The sequence below is a fragment of the Elaeis guineensis genome, chromosome 1 (assembly GCF_000442705.2).
Source record: "Elaeis guineensis isolate ETL-2024a chromosome 1, EG11, whole genome shotgun sequence".
Taxonomy (NCBI): Eukaryota; Viridiplantae; Streptophyta; class Magnoliopsida; order Arecales; family Arecaceae; genus Elaeis; species Elaeis guineensis.
This window is the reverse complement of record NC_025993.2, coordinates 147,442,439-147,457,221: the sequence shown is the minus strand read 5'-3', so window position 1 is coordinate 147,457,221 and position 14,783 is coordinate 147,442,439. Positions and strand designations below refer to the sequence as shown.

The following is a 14,783-nucleotide window of genomic DNA, read 5'->3' as shown; positions in this document are numbered from 1 at the left end:
ATGAGCACGTCCTTTACCCTTGCCTGCCACAAGAAGAAATTGTTCTTTCCATCAAACTTATTGATGTCCATCTTGATTAATCCTGTCTTTTCCATCTTCAGTCTTGCTCACCACCGCTGCAATCTGTGTCTTTGTATCGCCTCATTCTGATACCACTTGTTGGATGGATGTCTAGCCAAGACACCACCTCCCAAGATCTTTTCGGTACTGCACGATGCAGTAGAAAGAAAAAAGAAATAAAATAAAAAATAATCAAAATACGTGGATCAACCACAAAAAGGCTCGCTTTCATAGAGCATGCAAACTTCACTATGAAAAGAAAATTTTACAAAAGGAGATCTCATCCTCAACCCTCGAACACCCAATTTCTCTCTCACATAAAGTTTTTCCTCACAAAAGCCCTCTCTAAGAAGACCCTCCTAAACTCCTGAAGTAATGCTGTCTGCTGTCCAAAAGCCTCCCTGAAGCTCTTTCTCTCACAGCACCGCACGTCTCTCTCTTTCTTCAAAAGTACGATCTCCTTTGAAATCCGTGCACATCCACGATCTCTTCTCCCACAAAAAAACTAAGCCACACACACATCTTTCACTGTTCATGGCCTTTTAAAGGCTTAAACCCCTAATTAGATCCGTATTAGGACTCATAACCAAGCCATAAAATCTCAGATCAAGCCCCAAGCGGTTGGATGAAGATCGAAAGCTCCCTGGGCCATCCGATCACGATCGGCCCACAGAATAGTACCGTAGACCATGCAAAATGCGTGAAAAATGCCCACGCGGTCCACGCACCTGACCGTGGACCACCCGATCCATGGTAGACCGTGGAATCGGGCTCCCAGCGGCTCGCTGGGTCTAGGCCGCGCCCGCCGGGGCCTAGGCTGGCCCACGCGCCTCGCGTGCCTGCGCCTGGGCAAGGCCCACCCACTGGGCTGCGCCCTGCGCGTGCCCAACCCACGTGCTGCCGCGTGCTGGGCTGCGTCCCGCCGCCTGCGGCTGGGCCGCCGCCGCTCCATCGGCCCACCGCTGGCAGACGACGGTCTTCCACCATCTCGGATTTCGTGCTGACTTCAAAAATACGTATCTTCTCCATTCGAGCTTTGTTTTAGGTAATCTTGATCTCATTGGACTTCGTTTTTCGTCGCGAACCTCGCTGTGGGCTCAATATAGATCGAATTTCGAGACGTCAAATCCTAACATGCAGGAAGAAACTTCTAATCACTTAAGATGGATCGGTTAGCAAAAAGAACAAGAGCTTTCAATGTGGATGATGCAATTGAGGTTTGTCGAGGAAAATTCTTGCATTCCTCTCCCTCAAAAGTACCAAATTCATTGCAGCAAATAACATTAGATAATGGGTTGGGCTGCTTTCGAGAAACATTTACATCTCCATTCCAAGAACAAGTTTGCAAAGAAAGGTTGAGAGTTAGGTTTCTAGGTTATCAAACATGGTATATTTCAATGAGATTTAAAATAGTCATTAGCCACACGTACATTGAATAGGTGAATGAAATAATATAAAAAACATAAAAGAAAAAAAATAAGAAAAAATAAGAAAGAAGATAGAAATGAAACGGTAGGAGATTGCATCCAATGCAAACATCAAATTAGCTAGGCCCACCGCTGTTACAGACAGCCCATGAAAAATAAAACATCAAATTGATTTGAAAATTGCAACGCCGTCCGCGTATTAGACTCTAGGAGATGTAACGTCGTCAAATATAAGTCCCACCATTGTATTCTACAAGATCTTCTCTGAAGTCCAAAGATAGGTGAAGTAATACCAATTAACTAATTTCAGATGGAAATGCTGTTCGGGATTCCCATTCCTGTGACCCCGGGCTTAGAGAAAGGCTTCATGGATTCATAAGAAAGTATTCCGGCCCCAAACCTATTCTTAAGCTTCGGATCTCTATTCCTACCATCAATAATTCCTTCAATCTCCTTCAACCTTCCATTGAACCTCTCAAATGCTGCTTTGATTATCGGATCATGCACCCAAGGCAACTCTGGCTCCCCGCCGAGGTACTCCTCGTCCGGCGAATGGCTCGATAACACGTCCAGCACTGCCATCACCACGGTTGCTTGAATCTGTGAGGGAAAGCACCGTAAAAGTGCATCCTCCGGCTTCTCCAAAAATTTGATAAATTCCTCTCTTTGCAGGTCCTCCACCGGCATCTCGGTACGCGCAATGCTTGGCCGGTTGGGGAAGTAGCCACCGTAGTGAAACTGGCCGAAGTTGACGGCAGCGTGGTGTGCCGAGGCCACCCACATCATGGTGGTCAGGATGTGGATTAGGTTCTCCGGGCTGTCCATTTTTGGCCACCATGGCTCGTCTTTCTTGTCTCCGTGGCCTTTGGTCCTGACGTCGTTCCAAAACTCTTGGAGCTCGTAGTCTTCCAACACATGGCTCGAGTCCCGGTAGTGATGGGAGACGTAGTCCTGTACCCATTGCTTGATGGCAGACCAGATCAGAAGGCCATCGTTTGCAAACGGATAGTCCTCGATGGTTAGCCTGAGCCCGTGCTCAGCTGTAGGATCTTCGACCGCCATTCCCCTGACATTAAAAAGAATAAAACTGTGATAGAGTTTCAAATTTAATTTGGATATAGGTCTTTGTTCGTGGGTTAGATAGAGGCCTTCTAATCTAATATATAATAGAAGAGTAGTACCTCCGAATCAAGTCGGCTGGCAAGGCCTCCATGTCGAAGCGCCAGAACTGGTCATAGAAAACGGAGCTGATCTCCATGGAGTATTTGCGTGGGGAGAAGGATGACTCTATGATCCCAGCTGCGCTTATAAGGTATTGCCGAGCAAGCGAGTTGATCTCCATGGTGTAGCGGAAATGTGGGTGCAATAGCCGGTAAATCGGATGCATCGCACTGAGTTGCCGATTTGCTGCAATGATGTATGGCTCAACGCAACAATGGGTTCTTAGCCTGCAATGATGTATCACTATTGATTTACAAAATGAAGTTTTATGTTAACCCCAAGACATATATATTTTTCTCATTCTTAAATATATGTATATATACACATATATCTTTTTTGAGGATCCACTGATAACTAAATTTAAACTGAAAGCATTTTAATTAGATAAGCGAGGGTAAGTTTTAAAATACGAACCAACATTCCATTGAGATAGCCGAAACTGAGAGAAAAGGCTAGGTAAGCAGGCCAAGGCCCAACAAATTAGACGGACAAACATCCTAGCATATGATAAAACGGCAGAACAATGCTCTCAGCAGAACAGGAAACGTAGAGCAAATTAATGATATGACGATGATGCTTTGGGTACTTGAAATTTTGTAAAAAAATATATTGTTATAATGTCACAAGTGTCATTATTTGGACTGTGAGTTTAGGTGGCTTAGGTCAAGGGTGTGATTAGATTGGACTAGCTAAGGCTAATGATCCTGGGCCTAATTTGAATTTGGGATGGTCTTGCTACTTTTTTATGTGAAGGCAATATCTTATCAGAGCTTTTACCCTCCACAAGTACAAAAAAATGAATTTGATTTGAATTAGAGCTTATCCCCATGGTCAACCCTCTGCTTTATCAACAAGAGATTCCAAGTTCAAATCCTGGATGGTGCATTCTCGAATGTTGGTCCCAGATTCGAACTTGAATGGCAGATCTCCCTGTAAACTATTTGGCTTGGATGATTAAAATATGTTACGTTTAATTTAAAACCTTAGAATAAGCACGTACCAGTGGGTGATGAGCTCATGGTAGCCGGAATCATGAGCACCAACTTGAGCTTTGGCGAGTTTCCAGAGCCAAGCCCCCGTGGCATCCCAACAAGGCGCGAAGACTTGCTTCCACTTGGGCTTGGTCGGGGAGGCTGGCCGGGTGAGTTCGATGGCAAGCGGTCTCAGAGTGCCCCTGTTTGTAAGGAAGAAGATGGTACGCGATCCATACAAGGTGGTGCCTTCTATCTCTCGAACTTTGTGCACAAATGGAAGGAAAAGGTCGTTGTAGTCTAGCATGAACAACCTCTTTTGCTTGAGTGCCTCCAGGAATTAACACAAGAAGAAATTGCTATGAGCTTCTAATGCATATACACAATTCATATGGACATCTTGTGTCTTTTAGAGGATTTTTAAAAAACATTTTCCCTTTCTTCCTTTAATTCTTAAAAAAAGAAAGATCACAGCAAAAGACGTTGGTCATGAGGGATTAAACATGGTGGTCTAGAGAGGTCCAAAATGTGCCATTCTTTGCTTGGTTTTGACATTTCTTACTCGAGCTGGATTCTATCAATTCATTGTTGGGAGTCTAATTCGAGCAAAAACATGATGCGGGGGACCTTTTCCAAATTTTCAACAGATTCATCCTGATTGATGTAAATTGTGGCCCATGGGCCAGCCCAATGTGTATAGTTGGTTCCCATCGTATTCTTGCAACAGTACAAGTTTAATATCTAATAGAAAAATTAGAACGCAAGTATTACCTCTTCCACTGTCACCAAGCCTCCTATTTCTTCTTCGATCATCTCTACTGTGATAGCAGACTCAGGAGGGCCGTAGACTTGTGGATCAAGTTTGCTTTTTAATGGAAACTCCTGCACGACATTAGAAAAAACAATGTAGGCTAGGTTACTTATGAGTCGATATCTGATCATTGAAGGATGATTGAGTTTGATTGGGTATTGATTGCTAATCATAATTTTAAATATTCTAGAAGACAAATAATTAAGTTCTATGAAAGACATTCAGTAAATTTATAGTAAAAGAAAAAACCTAAATTTTAAATGATCAATAGTGAACCAAGATTTTTATATGAAAAGAGAGTTTAATCTTTAGAAAGGTAAATAATTTAATAATTATAAATAATTGAATAATTATGTAATAAATTTAATACTTTTTGATTTGTTCAGATGATACTATGTGTTTGAAGTATCGCCATCTTAGTCCTATATCAAGCCCAATATCAAGGATCTATAATTTGAGAAATTTTGAATTTTAAATGGTATAAATTTAGGATTGATTATCCTAGAGATCCATTTGCAGCTTTGATATTTTTTTAATCTTTATATCATCCTAGTAGTTGTAATCTCTTGTATTTTATTTTTTTTTTTCATTATAAAAGTACATGAAGAAAGATTTTCACAGTATTTTTCTTTTCCACATATTCTTCTTTCCCACACTGTGTAAAGTATTAACTAATAGATCATCAGATATTATAAAATGCAAATGTAAAAAGATGTCGGAACTATAATGCTCGAAGGTAGCCTTACCGTGACCAGCTGAATGGCATATGGGTTGATACCCGCCAATGTTTGCCGAGAGAACTCTTCATCTCTGAGCCATGAGAACTTGTCCCCTACAGTTTGTAAAACAGATGAACTTAGCCATGGGGACAAAAAGGGTGTTATAAGATCAAAAGCCAGAAGGAGAGAGAAGTTACTTTCAATGAGGGCTGGTGTCTCAAATTTCAGGACCTCATCGGTGCCATCGGTAATGACCTTCACCAACCGAGGGATCATGCTTCGGAGGAAGCCAACCCCTTCTTGCTTTGGTAAGGTGAAGCCTTCATCATATAACTTATCAATGGCAGTGAAGTAAGGAAAGCCGAGATTATAGTCGATGAGTGCAGTTTGGATGGAGGGAACAACTGCATGCAACACAGATCGCAACGTCTTTGCCGAGAACTGTACAGATTTCACTTCGGAGAAGGTCTCATCCCTCGGTACGTATATGGAGCTGCTCCTCGTTTCTGATAGAGGGTCTGTTCACAAGTTACAGATTTGTTCACATAAGTTGAATGGGATGATAATATTTATCTACGCACATATGCCATTATCCATTAGCAACAAGCTTATGAGTCCAAGTTTAATACCATCTCACTTCGTAGTAACTACAAATTGGAATTGGTTGTAACAAGGTGCTACGTACAAACAAAACTCATGCATCACATAAAGCCAGTTAATACGCCAACGTCCAAACAGCCTGAAAACTTTGAGCTGTTTACTGTTCCAATATCTTAGGTTGTTTTCATGTGAGACGCACACAATTTGCTGCCAAAAGAATCCCAAACTCTCTCAAAGCTGCATCAAATTACAGGCAGAAAACTATAAGCATGCATATATTTTACCTTTCTTTGTTCTGGGGCGGCCGGTCCGGCAACGCCTTGGATAGGGATGTTTCTTGCTACCACCAAGGACTGGTCTAGCTTTGTCGTCGTCATCATCAGGATCACCTAGATCGTTGTACACATCATAGTCATAAATCCTTTCGAAATCCTTGCGTTCTCCACGGCCATCCCCTCGCTTGTTTTCAAGTTCTTTACTTCTCAACCTACGAAGGCCGCTTGGAGTTTGGGCTGGCAAGTAAGACTAGTAGAAATACATGGGTATGTTTGAGAGATCGTGACAACATTTGGTTGCAATATGAAAAAGGAAACTTCCAAGTAGAATGTGCTAATTACTCGTAAATGTACAAGGGTCGAAGTCATTGGCATTCTTTAAAGTCATTCGTTAGGACTGACAATGATATAATGAAGTTATTTAGGTGTGGATTGGTAATGTTATATGTTAGGAGAGTTTTGTTTCATTTTAGTTCTAAACATAATGTAATATTCATAACATTTATTTTAAAAGATAACAAATATCTCAATGAAATTATGAGCAAGAGAACAGCTACATTTGCCAAGAATGTCCAAAATGGGCGCAAAGAGAGGTTTTTCTTTTCTTTTCTTTTGTTTTTTTTGTCATTGTTGAGTGAGTCTAGGAAGTTCGGGATGTTTTAGAGGGTGTCCGTTAACCTTGATGATTCACCAAGACACCCAATTTATTTATGATACATTCTAGGGAACATAAATTTTAATTCAAATTTGAATATCAAAATTCTATAGAAGAGATTTGGTCCTACATCTACCATGAGGAGCCTAGCAAGATTAGCAGATGAAAACAAGAGGAAGATGAACGAGAAAAAAATGAAGAAGAAAAGTCAGCATGATCAAATCTTAAGAATTGTAAAGATGATGAGTTATAAAAACTTTCAAAGCAAAATCATGTTATCTATAGAATAATAAGAAAAGTTATTTTACTTTAGGAAAATCCTATTATCAATATTGATTATTGTAATCTATATTGAAGTCATTTTGTATATAGAAAACTAAAAATAAATTTCTAGCTCTACTTTCAACTTAAAAGCAGCTTTCCAAATGAGTTTTATGTAAAAATACCTATCCATTCCAAATATAAGTTAAAAGTAACATCCATTTTAGCTGAAATTATTCTTATATCTTTTAAAATACTGCAGTATTACATTATCATAGTGTAGTATTTCTTAACAATAAGATAGTATTACATTATATTAGTATAGTATTTTTTTATAATAATATATTATTATTTTATTATATTATATTAATATAGTATTTTTTTACAATAAGGTAGTATTATATTATCATAGTGTAGTATTCTTCTATCATAGTATTACTTTATAACAATATAGTGTTACTTTATAATAGTATAGTATCACTTTATAATAGTGTAGTATTACTTTATAATAGTATAGTGTTGCTTTCATTATAGTACAGTATTATTTTATAATAGTATAGTATTACTTTATAATAGTATGATGTTACTTTATAATTGCAAAGATAATTGGATCATTTCATCATATTTAGGTAGTTACTTTTAAGTTATATTTCAAATTGATAGGATCTTTTACTTGAAACTTAAGTGGATAATTATTTTTAAGTTTAAACTCAATTAGATATTTCTTATTAATTTTTTTTTATACATGTGCTTTGCCTTTTGAAATGAAAATCATTGTTTTGGAAAAAAAATAGTATTTTACATATGGGTGTACAGTTACTATCATCCCCAACTATATATTCATATATAGATAATAAAGATTGCTAGAGAAACAAAAAGCATTCAATTAAATCATCTCTACCTACAATATATCCATAATAATAAATTCCTATTTTCCATCAAAAAAATAATAAATTTCTATTAAATTCATTACACAGTTCTTTCCTACAAAATCAAAATTATGTAGGATAAGAATTTTTGGATTTAAAATAGTAGTAGTTGTAATAGTCTGATAGTTGGCTGTTACATGTAATTATAATAGGAAATAATAATTAATAATGATTTTTAAAAAATAATAATGAAAATTATAATTATTCATCCAAATCCTTGTTGACATATAAATGAAAAAAATATAAAGCAAATAAAAATTCTTTTTAACTAGTAAGAAAATTTGAATTTAAAATATTAACTTTTATGATAAAATGGTTGACATAATAAAATAATGGTCAAATAACGAGTGTAGTTTAAAAAACTTTATTCATATCTATAATAGGTCAAACTCCTTCTGAAATTAGCTATTATAATGTTATAACCACCATTATGTTAAAGTATGCATGCTTTTGAAAATAAAAATTAATTTTTTATTACATAAATTGAGAGAACACACCATAAATAAAGAGGTTTTAATTTTAAAGTAGTTTTAGTCCAATGTAAAACATTTGCAATAGTATTTATTAAAGGTATGCCATAAAAAGAGGGCATCTTTGCCTATATGGCATGCACCATGTTGTCATACATGCAATCAATCATGATATATTATTATAACAATCAACAATCATGATTGACTGCACGTACAGCTGCAGCCTTGTCGGTGTATAGGCAATAATTTTCCCAAAAAGGGAAGGGGATTCTATATATGAGGTTCTAAAATGCTTGTACGTTATCCATTGCAATCAAAGCTTAATTTCAGAATACAACCACACAGGATCATCCATGCGCTATATGTCCATGCTCCTACTGGAAACTTGGTGCCTTGGAGAGGGACGTTGCACTAAAACCCAACCTAATCACAGAGGACTCGTTTGGTTCATGGGAAGAACCTTTATTTTTAGAAAGTAACTTCCTAGAAATTTACTTTCTAGGAAGTTATTTCTGAGAATAAAATTTTGTCATGTTTGGTTGACTATGAGAAAGTGACTTATTACAGAATAGCTAGCTTATATTTGGTTGAGCACCTATTTTTTCGAAAAAACTGTGTAAAATACCTATTATATTCTTAGTAGATATAAGACCATATCTTTTTGCTCCTAAATTTTATATAAATATTAATATTATATTTATATTAATATAAATATAATATTAATATATTATAATATAACATTAGACTATTATAATTTATTATATTAATATAATACTAACATATATTAATATTTTAATATAATAAATATACTAAATAAATATAAATATAATATTAATATAAATATTATATTAATATTAATAAAAATATTATATTTACATAAATATAAAAATAATATTAAAATTTAATAAATAATATAATATTAATATTATATTCATATAAATATTAGGATAATAAAATATAATATAATATAATATCATTATTCAATATTTTATCTTAACCATCCAATGATATTTTGTAAAATTTTAGCCATGGATATTAAAAGAATATTTTGAGCAAAATTAGTACCACCACTTTCTATCCTATTGGAAGTGCCAAAATCCACATCTCCTATGAATTTTTACTTTTTATGAAATATAAGAAATAACTTTCCATGGGAAGAGCTTTTTTTTACTTTCTTTCCTTTTAAAATTCTAATCAAATAAGAGCCCCCTCTCCATTTCTCAGGAACTACCTCTTCCCCCCTCTACTTCCCATCAACCAGTATATTGATAGTCTTGCACGTGCCAAAGTCTTTTGTGATCATTAATCCTCCACATACCATACATGAGGTGAAAGCAAGAATTAAAGATCAGCATAATTAATGTTGCTGAAAAGCCTTTAATTTTGCAAGCTCAAATGAGATGGACTTTTGTCCTATGATGAGGTTGCAACTGGGCCGAACGATTGATGTTTGGACTTTTAAATTATAGCGATCAAATCATACTGATGGAGATGGTAAGCTAAGTATCTTGAATCCAAAAGAAAGACGAAAAGGTCACAAATGCATGCGTATATAAAAAAGTTAGACTGCAAAGACTTAGAATTTTAGATTGCTAGCTATAATGTAATTGGTCTTCACATTAAGTCTAGAATAATTGCATAGAAAATTATTGGTCGGAGGGTAATGCAAAGACTTGCCTTGTTGGTGAAGAAGATTCTCTTCTCTAGATTGTCAGACTTGGCATGCACCCACGAGTTGCAACTAATTGTAAGGGTGGTGGAATCGTCAGAGTTGAGTGTGACGTCCTTGAGAAACATCTCCTGATGGTGCTCATTTGTCACCAAAACCGCTCCAATTTCACCAAAACCCTTGGGTATCGTAAAGTCACACTCATAGTTGATATCATCTGTATCTTGGCTGCCCTTGTGAGCGTAGGCTTGAATAGTTTCCTTTTCTAGTCCCGTTTCTTGCATACAAAAATTAATATACATGCATCAGTCAATATCATCATCAGTTAGTACCATAGCATCATAACCAAATCCACGACCAATAAAATCTACTCCAGCTATCGATCTCTTTTCATTTGTCTCAATAATTCTTTATTATCCCTTTGCATCCACCTAATTTCTCCTTCACAAGGTCATGCTAATTAGAATCCGTGGCATGAGAATTTGCAAGTTGCCCTAGTGATCTGATGCATCTCCCCTATTCAAGATATCTACCATTCAAGACATTAGCCAGTCCGACAGCGACACGCGCGTATGACCACTATCAGCTCTTGTCGAGCATATATGAACCACTTGAGCCCGGGTCCTACAAATGGTCCCATCATTGGATGTCCAATAAATTGTCCCTTTTCAATAATGTCACATTTGTATCGCTATTTTTATTTTTTTTTTTTTTTTTTGGTAATAAACATCGCAAGTAGTAAATGCTACAATATTATCCTTAATCCCGTCTAGAATTACTTCCATTCGGATGGGCTTGAGATAAACCCCGAGTATGGTTGGTGAAGCTACCAAAGGAAAGGGATGCAAGACTTGGTGGTCCACGAGGTGAGATATTTTGGTAGGATTTTGATAGGATATCCATGCGCTCTAAAGTCCTGCGTCTGAATGGTAAAGCGCGCGGCACAAAGTTCTCCATTTATCTGCATAGAAGTCAGTTGTGAATTTGGACACAGGAGATTCTTTTGCAGGTTCAATGACAGACACAGAATACCTAACATAGTAATAAGAATATAAAAATGAAATTTTAAGGTTGGGCTTTTGGTTTGAACCAGTCGTTCAATGATCAGTCTTACCATGTTTATAAATAACAATGCCTTGTTTTGTAAATTAATAGAGATTAAAAAACTATTTAACCACCATCCAAAATAAAGAAAAGGAAAAAAAAAAAAGTTAATTTAGGGCATTTGCTAGATTGACAATCAAATTAGAAGCTGAAGCTAGGTCGACTCTGAGCATTGATTGAGGGCCACTCATCTATCATGATTGAATGGATTCAAAGACATTTAAAGTGGCGTTGTGCACCTTTATTTGCAAGAGATTTGGAAATTGATGAGGGAGTGTCTTATTTGTGCTAGACATGTCTATCCGAAGGATAACAGGGATTGAATAGCTTCCTATATTGCGGAGTATTAATATGGTATAATTTTGTGGACCGATTCAGTACCGATACTTATAGTTATTTTTTATGATATTTTATTTTTTAATTTTATTGGATGTATTCGTACTAAATTAATGCGACATCTCTACCTTATGAAAAGAAAAACCGAAGCTAAGTTTCCCAAGGGTAGAGCAGAGCAAAGGATATAATGAGACATCATACATTAGGTCGACCAACTAATTGGTGCCATACCCTAAATATATTTATCACAAAACATGTTTGACATTCAGTTAAATGAGCCCCCACTTAACTTTCTTGGCATGTTCTTGCGCGAGAGCCATTCAATATGTGAACTTGTGGCTTAGTTGCATACCTGAATTACTCGTAAAAATCTTCATAATTGATTAAATTAACTTAGACTTGTCTCAACTTACATTCGTGAGACTTGAAGACAACACTAGACTCCATCTATCCGCATCGACGGCAAAGGTAGAGTGAAAAATCCCAAAGTTTGAATCAAATCTTAGCTCCATGTCCCAAACTCACCAAAAAATAATAAAGAAAAAAATCAATATAACAAAGAACCGAGTAGTCTGGAAACGTTATTGCTCCATCTCTTTTTATAGGCAAGTCTCAGTGGCGATGCATGAAACATGAAACCTTAATAATATGCATGGAGAAACAAAACGAACCAAGGATTTCTCTAGCCTCTACTAACATGAGCTTAACTGATCGCTTACTTGGATCGACCTCGGCACTCACGAGCTCAAGGAGGAGGCTTTTACCGAGGAGATCAGCAGTGACATCGAGTGCACGCGAGAGACCGAGGTTACTCAGTAAACCTCCGACCGTCATTTTAACGGTGGCAACCGCTTTGAGAGTACTGATGGCTGCACCACTATCTACTGAAGAAGATTGAACTTCCCCTGAAGCACAACGAATGCAGCCACGCTTCCCTATCTTTTGTAGCTGGACCGCCGTTGGCCGAAGCCGGAGCGACGAGGAGCGGTGGCTGGAAAGAAGGGAACCATGGGAGAAGAAGAGGAAGGGAGCACTGTTTGGTGTGAGGACATGAGGCTTCAACATCTCTTCTTTGAGATGATATGGGTGGCCAGGGTTCTAATGATGGGGTTTACGGATCAGGATTGCTACTTATAAAGAGATGCAGATGGTTACACCTTTGTAGCAGTCTAAAAGCAAGAAGTGTTCAGTGTAGTCACCATCGTGAGCACAAGGGACCCTTCACCACTGGTTCTTATTGTCGACATATTGGTTTGGGTTGAGGGTTCTCTTACCTTCCATATGCAACATGATCTATTTTGATGGAACCTAAGACCGCATGATCGTAGGGTAAACCAACCTACCTAAAGTGCAACATAATTTTCCACTAGAGAGGGAAGTTCATACAACAATTTACATGACGGTGTGATCGACTTCTATCGTGTTTAAGATGTCTGAATCGGCACTTGTTCTAGACGTCTACCTCTGAATTAATGTTGCTCTCATGTACGTTATAGGTTCCCAAGCTGCAGGAAAAACTTTGCAGTTGATGATCTGTTTCGTTTATTTGAGACTCCATATTTCTTATCTTTGTAACCCATCAGACCATGGTTGATTGTGGTTTTTTTTTCTTGTTTGTTCCTTTACGATCCCTCCGCTTCTCTGTATCCCTATCTCGCTCTATTTTTTATTCTTCTCCCCTCTCACTCTGTATATGTCTGATTATTGAATAAATGCTGGGTGATTGTGCCTCCCTTAAACCTCAAAAATATACTTCTATCGTGTTTAGTACTATTCCTGAAAGACGAGTCCAATTAAGAAGCCAAATTTCAGTGTAAGCTGAAAATTCCTTTAATTCAGCTGTATTTGAGTATGTTTAATTCAAATTGGTTGTAATTGTTTGAGAATCGAATGGGGGATTTTCTATTCCAGATTAAACTTGTCTATCACAATGGCAAGCCATAATCACAATCCACGGAGGTGATCATATTTGTTGGCATCCTATATTGAGAAAGGCTAAAGAGCTCTTGAGAACTTTGATGGATCGTCTAAGTAAAGAAAAGAAGGGATGACTACCAAAAAAATAAATAAATAAAAGAAGGCAAAGGCATGATATGCTAACAGCCAGCTGTTAGCTTTGCCCATTGGCGCATTCCACTTTTAATTGAGAAGTGAGATTCGAACGTGAGTGATGGTGAATGTATTCTAAAAAAAGAAAAAAATAAAGTTAAATACAACAGTACAATTTGGAAAAAAAAAAAAAATCATAACAACAACCTACTATTTCAATTAGCCCTTCTATTCCACTGCCAAAATTGATGTTTCATTATACTATCAAATCCTATTTCTCTCATGATAAGACGACTCTACATGAATATTTATGCGCTTCATTTTGTCTATTAGCAAAACATACATAGATCTTAAAACTGGTCATATTTTATTACTTCTATTCTATGGTGCATCATAATATGTGTTTCCCAGGAGGTTACATTAGATTTAGTTATTTAAAAGTTACAAGATCATCCTATAAAAAGAAAAATCTTAAGATAGATCTAGCTAGGTCAGATTTTGAATTAGGTAGTGCTGGACTGAAGTTGCTAGACCTTCTTGTAAGTCTACCAGATCAGAAACCTCATTTATGTGGCTAAATCAACAAGTATGCCATTTATTATTAAATAGGATATAGAACGATTTACGCTTCTTATCATCTCAAATTTAAGAATCTCCAAAGTTGACCAAGTCAACATACACAAACCTAGAGAATACCATTTATCAAGAAATTACCTGCTTCTGATAAGTACATTTGTGGATGTGCCGAGGTCAACTTTCATATATGACTTTGATCTCTGTAGATAGCTTTGGATTTTTTTTTCTCAAATGGATAAACAAGTTTGGTTAGAATGCTGGAAACCTGAGGGCTATTTTCATGCTAAGCCATTGCTATCTTCTCAGAGGATGATATAACTTTGGCTAAAATTAATGCCAGAAATCCATCCTTCTCATTAAAATCCACTATAGATTGTCGGATTCCTTAAAAACTCGTGGTTCCCGTGTAAGGCCAAAGTTGTATGAAAAGAATCTATTGGACATGGTTACGAGCGCTGCTACAAATTTTTCGCTTTGATTTTAAGGGCATGTGTGGATGAGAGAAGTTAGATTCTGGTATGAAAAATGAAAATAAGCAAATTCTATTCCAGCCATTTAATTGTGGAAAGTTCTATTCTTATTTCGATCCTAAAAGAGAATAGGAATGCTCGAATCCTCCAATCCAGCTCAAGCTAAGAAACTGTATATCA

The 14,783-nt window shown here is 36.8% G+C and overlaps 1 protein-coding gene across 2 annotated transcripts; it reads right to left on the bottom strand.

The window, feature by feature from the left end:
* Positions 1–1,636: 1,636 nt before the first annotated feature.
* On the bottom strand, positions 1,637–12,622 carry LOC140851551 (probable lipoxygenase 8, chloroplastic). Of its 2 annotated transcripts, XM_073243263.1 has the most exons (9): positions 12,228–12,621; positions 10,077–10,345; positions 6,094–6,334; positions 5,407–5,727; positions 5,237–5,322; positions 4,451–4,561; positions 3,709–4,010; positions 2,669–2,935; positions 1,637–2,553 (listed from the first exon to the last, which is right to left on the bottom strand). In XM_073243263.1, the coding sequence occupies exons 1-9, from the start codon at positions 12,571–12,573 to the stop codon at positions 1,794–1,796; spliced, it is 2,703 nt and encodes a 900-aa protein (XP_073099364.1). In that variant the 5' UTR covers positions 12,574–12,621; the 3' UTR covers positions 1,637–1,793. The 2 variants fall into 2 exon arrangements, with proteins under 2 accessions (XP_073099364.1, XP_073099369.1); XM_073243268.1 differs by lacking the exon at positions 10,077–10,345 and having other exon boundaries at positions 6,094–6,321; positions 12,228–12,622.
* Between the last annotated feature and the right edge of the window lie 2,161 nt (positions 12,623–14,783).